Below are 6,997 nucleotides of genomic sequence, written 5' to 3'. Positions count from 1 at the left end.
AATAATTAAGTCATTGATTTCTTTTTGCTATTTATTATAAATTCAGATTTGCTGTATTTAAATATGTGCATGTAAGTAGATGTTAAAAAGGTGACTACTTAATTAAACAAGTTTTATTAAAATATTAATAGCTCGGTTATGTTAAATAATAATAATCGTATGAAAAGTTTAGTTACTCTTGGAAAACAAAAGTCTGACAGATTATTATTATGATGTTTGTTTTCCTGTTGTAGTTACACAAAAAGTTGTCAATAAAGTATAAACATATTCGTTTAATGAAATCATTTTACTTTAAGAAGTTTTTTCTTTAATATAAATTCAAAAGCTTATTACCCTTTAGCACATATTTATTAACATTATTATTTTAGTGTATTAGAAAATAAGTAAGACTTAATATATCAGAAAATTTGAAATTTTTTGATTTTTGAATAATTTAATAGGATATTATAAAGACTGACAAAAAAGTAAGATAAAATTCCAGATAAAACTGTTGGAATCGAAAAAAATATACACTTTTTCATTGTGAGATATTTCTGGTAAGATATAAAATCAGGTTATCTGATAAAATTTAATTTATAAAAAAAGCTTTTGACTAATCCTTTTTGCGAAAAATTATTTTTCAAACATATTTCATTTCAGTTTAATAAAATAATAAGAAAAGATCCACAAATTAATAAATACAAATAATATTTATAAGCAGTTTTAAAAACTGAACCGAATAGGTTTATTTAATCTACCTATTCATCAAATTAAGTAAACACCGATACCTATCAATTGATGAAAAATTTTGTTTAGATTTCATAAATCGAAAAATATATTGCTTGCATCACCGAATTCTAATAAACCTCTTTACAAATCCATTTCTGGTATTCTTGAAAATTTGGACGACATTTTAATTACTTTTTGTTTACTTCTCAAAAATATTAAAATTACAAGGAGGTGTCAATTGTCATGCTCATAATATTATTTCTTAGGCAGCACTATTACCAGTTTGTTCTGCGGGTTGTATAACCGAAACGGACACAGTATAGGCAACTCTATTTACAACTTGTTTTGTGTGTTGCAGATACGGCCGGCTGAACGTTCTACGCTGGCTTCTGTGGGAAGCCGAGTCCCGCGAAGACATGCCAGCGTTGGAGAAGATTACCAATAACACCACCCTAGCTCTCCACTATGCTGCAGCTAGGGGGTGTTTGGATTGCGTACGACTCTTGGTCGACTCTACACCAGACTTAAGGTACTTTTTATAGTTTTAATAGTTTTTAAAAGCTTCTATTTCGGGTGTTTATCCAGCGGGCTAGTTTGTGTGTATCCATTTATTAGAAATTGAATTATTAAATCTCTAACCACTTTGTAGTTTTACCAGAACAAATTTGTTAAATTACATTGTTCTTTTAACGAAAGTCATTCTCTAGAAATTGAAAATAGCAGTGGCAGTTCAGATGGGAATACATTTTTATTTACATGTTAAAATTACTGTCCCACTTTTAAGATTTTTATAATCAGAATTAGATTTGCGTTTAATATAGACAAAAATCTCAATGTTTAAAATTTGCTTGCTTATATTTTTTTTAAATAAAAATAAATAAATAGATTAAATTACAATTATATTATTATTGTTGCAGCTGTTACATTATTTCACAATAGACGAATGTTGAAATAATTAGAAAAAGTAATACAGTCGTTTTCTTTCTTGTATAGTAAACAAATATTGGCAGCATTTTTTTACATTCAAACTCTAATTCGATTGGAGTATACATATATGTATATGTTTAATTTTCATGGTAGAATCTAGTGGTGGAATACTGTCTGTTCTTTGGCATACACCCTGTATATTGTACAGTTAATGAGATTAACTATCACAATATTATTTCGTCTTAAAGAGAGATATGTACATTCTGTGGAAAGTAAGAGTAAAATGGGAAGTTATTTATTATTACAGATATGAATGTGACTGATGAGTGAAATAATTAGATAACATTATTTCATTGGCATGAAAGTGTCAAAATTATGATTAAGTGGATAATAATTTCCATGGATTATTCTTTTATTTTACAAAAACTTATGTGTTATAAACGGATGATTTATTTCACTGATTTTAAAATTTCTAACTTGTGATTCCTATTCATTGACATGCAGAATTTAAATTTCTCTTATTTGAATATTAATAGAATAGATAATCATTTGGATAGACATAACAATTATTTCCTGTAATTTTTTCTATAGGAACTCATTTGGTATTAACTTTTTTAAATTGAACCTCTTTTGAGGTAGGTACTTACCTATATGTAGCTCTCTGTAATTATTTATATTAGCCATTTTTTGTTATTGTTTTTATTTATTGGCTTCATATCTGCCCTGTCGGACTGTTTCAAGGAAAATAATATTAATTTTAGATTAGTTTACCACGTGTTATTAATTTCCGAATTATTTCCAATCAAATAAAAGGCTTGAAACATTCTGACAATTTTTTCTTTAATAATCCTATTTTGATATCACTGGAGATAATTCTTAATTGGAAGACTTTCCTGTATTTAAAATTTTTCTTATACTTTCAACAATTTTCTAAATATTATCAATAGAAACTAACTTTCTGAAGTTTTAGGCCTGGATCTAAAAAACTAATGCAATTAGAAAAACAGAAATTTATTCGAACTCTTTACTTCAAATGTACGTGTCAAAAGTTATTTTACAGTCTAGATCAAATTTATGTGGTAATTTTTAAATGCAAATTTTTGACCACTCTGTAAAAATGATTATAAATTGTAGCAAAATAATATTAGATACGTTAATTTGAACCAAAAATGTTCAAATGAGCACTTCGCTAACTTCATCAATTTTTTTATATCAGGGTCGAAAATTTCAGAAAAGTAATTTTCAGCTGTTAACATCATCTGCAAATATAATACCATTTTGAAAATTTAATTATCTTCATTCATATTCAAGCACATTTTTTGTGTTCCAAGATATCACCCTGTAGATCATACGAGTAGATCAATATTTTAATCTTGTAATAAATAAATAAACTCTTCAAATTTTGCGTCAAAATTATGTAATATATTATCTACATCCTTCAATGACAATAAATAAATTTTCAACTCTAATATTTTTAGTCAGATATTATAATCGTGGCATGATTAAAAACCGACTTCAAATCAGCAGAAGACATGAAGCCTTTTTAATCTTATAAGTAAAAGCAAAAGAAAGTCATACAAGAACTTTATTGTATAAAGTTCCTAAAAATTTGCATAAAGAAACATATACTCGTACGTACCAACATAATGTTTGACTTTAGTCGTCCCGATATGTTCCGCACTGGTATTTTGTTACATAATACCATTTAAATGTCGAAGGTCTCGATAAAAGCGAATTAACATTTAAAAAGTCGATAAAATATTTTGCATAACTAAGAATGGCCATCCAAGGACCATCGCGGTTTCATGTTACTATTAGATACAATTAAATAAAAGAATTCGTTCTAGTATTTATTTGTTACATAATTTAAGTAAACGATTTTAAATTTCATGTTTTATTTTAAATTTATTTCTTTTCAAATCCGTCAAAAAATCCGACAAGTATTACCCAAGTTTTAAAAATATTTATCTGCCCCCACTATAGTAAATAGACTGTTAATACATTGTTTTTAAGGAGGTAAGTGGATTTTACCGTAGAAGAGGAAGTTGCTATGGACAAAGGGAGGTAAGTGAGGTGACTTACCTCCCTAGGGAAAAAAGCGATTTCGAGTACATGCAGATTTTATGAACAAATAAATATAAATATTTGATGAACATTACATTTTATTAATTATTATGAATGAATTTTTATAGTAATTGTACAGTTATTATATTTAATAACATTTATAAAATCTGGATAATTATTCCCCTCGCGTTTACTAATTGTCACATTTATGTGACTGATCCATTAAAACAGCATGATGCGACGTACTACTAGAACCTGGAGTTGAAGTGTCATTGTAAACAATCCTGTTGGCTATTTCATTTTTGTTACTTAACTTTCTGCAGTTGTGTCTGATTTCCACCCACCATGTCTCTTGGCTCCGGTATTAGCCAGTAACGTTGCCGATGTTCTTCGGAATGAATGGCCTGTATATGTTTCAGGATGTTCTAGTTTCAAAAACTGTGCAATCTTGTTAGGAATCATAGAAACGGTATTCTTGCCGACTGGTTGGTTGTAACATCTACCTGCTTGATAGCGCATAAAAAAACGTCACTACCTTCATTAGCAAATATGTTTTATCGGGTGCCTGAACGAGAAAATCGTTGACTTGTTCTCTTGTAAAATTGTTTGACTTTTTAGGTGTATAGCTGTCATTCTTACGTTTCAAAAATGCTCACAGCTTGGGGTATTTTAATATATCCACGTTCTCCTCTATGAGAATAGTTGACTTAATCATTGAGTATTCACTCCCCAAACTCTCGTAGGTGACTTTAAAGTTCTTGACTTCTCCATGAAATATGCTAACAATGACATTTCAGAAACACCAGTATTTTTGTTCTGGCACAATTCTTTGAAATTTTTATATGCTTGTCCGTAGCGCACTTTCGACTTCTCTGGCAATAAAAATTCGCAGGCTGCACTTTCTATTTGAAAATCACTCATTTAGAAATAATAATTCAAAACCAGCAAAATTGCAACTTTTATGTAGCTTTGTTTATAAACACCTTAGAAACGACAACATCCAAACAACCAAGGTGACTTTGCAAGATTTCGAATAATGTCAAAATGCATTCATTAAGAAATGTCAAAAAATAAAACCTAATCTTTATTTCATGAACCATAAAGAACTGTAGGAGCAGATAAAATGTTATTCACCACGCAGCATTTAAGTATAATTTATCAGTCTCGGACTCTATTGCGAGCCCTCGCTCCGCTCGGTCTCAAAATCGTCCTCGACTGTTAAATAATACTTACCTTCTTTATGGTGTAAATAACTATTCCTTTGCTGCTTTCATATGTATAAGTTTATTATTACGAGAAATAATTATATCTACAGGGTGTATTTAAATGGAGGGGCATAAATGATACCAGATATTCCTTGGGTGAAAATAAGTCGATTTAACCTAACATACCTATATCCCAAGTCCCATAATAAAAAATATACAGGGTGTCAAATTGAAAAATAAAAAATGGTTTTTCCTTAATAATTTCTACAATTTTAGTCAGAAATGTTTCAAATTTTCAACGGAGAGGTTTTTTAATGATGGAAAAAATAATATAATAATGATTTTTGATTGTCGAGTACGAGGCGCCCTCTACAGGCAATGTTATGCATTGAATATGTAGTAACTTTTTTGCCAATCCCCGTATACAACTTTTAGTAACAAAATATGAAATATTGGACTGTTTTTAAACAAAAAAGGTATACTAATTGAAAATGGCTGAAGCCAACCGTTCAGGAGATATTTTTAATTTCATAAATTAGTGCTATGGATTTATATCTTCACGAATACCAAGGTACAAACAGACAATTTTGTTAATAAATTCAGAACGCATTGCCTCACAGTACTTATTAGTAGTGTATGTTCTGTATTTTAAAATTCGACCAAATGGTGGCGCAGGAATCAACTGAGACAACATTATTTTTCCTGTTTTAGATTTACTTTACTCTTTTTGTTTATTAATTTAGCATGTGTGAATACACTTGTTGCATAATTTCTATATAATGTTTTTTTCGGTGTCTATTAAAAAACACATTTTCTTGTGCACGTGAAATTATTTAAACCCAGTATTAAAGAAATCTCATATGAAATAACAGTTCAGGTGAAAAAATATTGCAAAATACTTATTTATTGTTAGTTTAATAATAAAATTATTAGAAAAAAGAGCAAAAGAACTAAAACCAAGATTCACTTAACAATATTCAATAGATAATTTAAGTGAAACAATTGGCTGACAATAAAAAAAAAAGATTATTTAAAGGGAAGAATAAATGGACCAATAAGATAATCTCTTATGAATCTTGTCAATACATTTAAACTAAAATTTTGTTGAAATTTGGATGTACAAACTTGGTGAGGATTATCGTCAGACCATGAGTGATTATGGTGATGGTTCACAAACCATGTCTTCGAAATGACGCTTCATCACCAAACAAAATACTGGATAATATATTTCTGTTTTCCCTTGAAATGTTGATATACCATTGACAAAAATCTATCCTGATAGGTAGATCCGCTGCAGTCAATTCCTGCACAGGTTGCAGATGGTAAGGGTATAAAAGATTATCATTCGCAATTTTCCTAATCGTAGTATGTGAAACGTTATACTGTGTCGCCAATTTTCTGGTACTAATTTCAGAATTCTGATCTTGTAAATTGCTAAGGACAACTTTTTCAAGTTCCACATAGCGAATAAGACGTCTTCTGCAAGTACCTTCAAGACGAGGTTGAATGTGTCCGTTTCCTCGAAGTCTTCTTTCTACCGCTGCAAAAGTTTTTCTAGCAGGAACACGACGATTGGGATATCTGGCATGATAAAGTCGTACAACAGCAGCACAGTTCTTGTAACATTCCAAAATACTTGCTACGTACTCGTCATTAGTATACATAAGTTGTTATTTTATTCAATTCCAAAACTATCTAATATCTAGGACGCAGGTAAATAGTGACTAAAATCAATTAACACTTTAAACTAATACTTCAAAATTGCAATTTACTAGTATTATCAAATGACATTTGATCGATGATTCGATTTTCTTATTTAAGCAACTCGAACCTTGGTATTCGTGGAGGTATAAATTCGTAACACTAATTTATAAAATTAAAAATTCTCCGCAACGGTTGGTTTTAGCCATTTTCCATAAGTATACCTTTTTTGTTTAAAAAAGTCCAATATTTCATATTTTGTTACTAAAAGCTGTATACGGGGGTTGTCAAAAAAGTTACTACATATTCAATGTATAACGTTGCCTGCAGAGGGCGCCTCGTACTCGACACTCAAAAATCATTATTATATTATTTTTCCCATCATTAAAAAA

The 6,997-nt window shown here is 29.5% G+C and overlaps 1 protein-coding gene across 1 annotated transcript in view; it reads left to right on the top strand.

Annotated features, from left to right (window-relative positions):
* Positions 1-1,120: 1,120 nt before the first annotated feature.
* The window catches only part of LOC108908430 (putative uncharacterized protein DDB_G0282133), a 135,483-nt gene continuing 129,606 nt past the window's right edge, over positions 1,121-6,997 (top strand). Inside the window, exon 1 of the mRNA XM_018712466.1 lies at positions 1,121-1,237. Within this exon, the coding sequence (XP_018567982.1) occupies positions 1,125-1,237 (113 nt within the window). The 5' untranslated portion in view covers positions 1,121-1,124. The remainder of the gene's footprint in view (positions 1,238-6,997) is intronic.

Source organism: Anoplophora glabripennis, unplaced genomic scaffold, assembly GCF_000390285.2.
Source record: "Anoplophora glabripennis isolate ALB-LARVAE unplaced genomic scaffold, Agla_2.0 scaffold275, whole genome shotgun sequence".
Taxonomy (NCBI): domain Eukaryota; kingdom Metazoa; phylum Arthropoda; class Insecta; order Coleoptera; family Cerambycidae; genus Anoplophora; species Anoplophora glabripennis.
The sequence above is the reverse complement of the archived record's forward strand: the minus strand, read 5'-3'. Positions and strand labels throughout refer to the sequence as shown.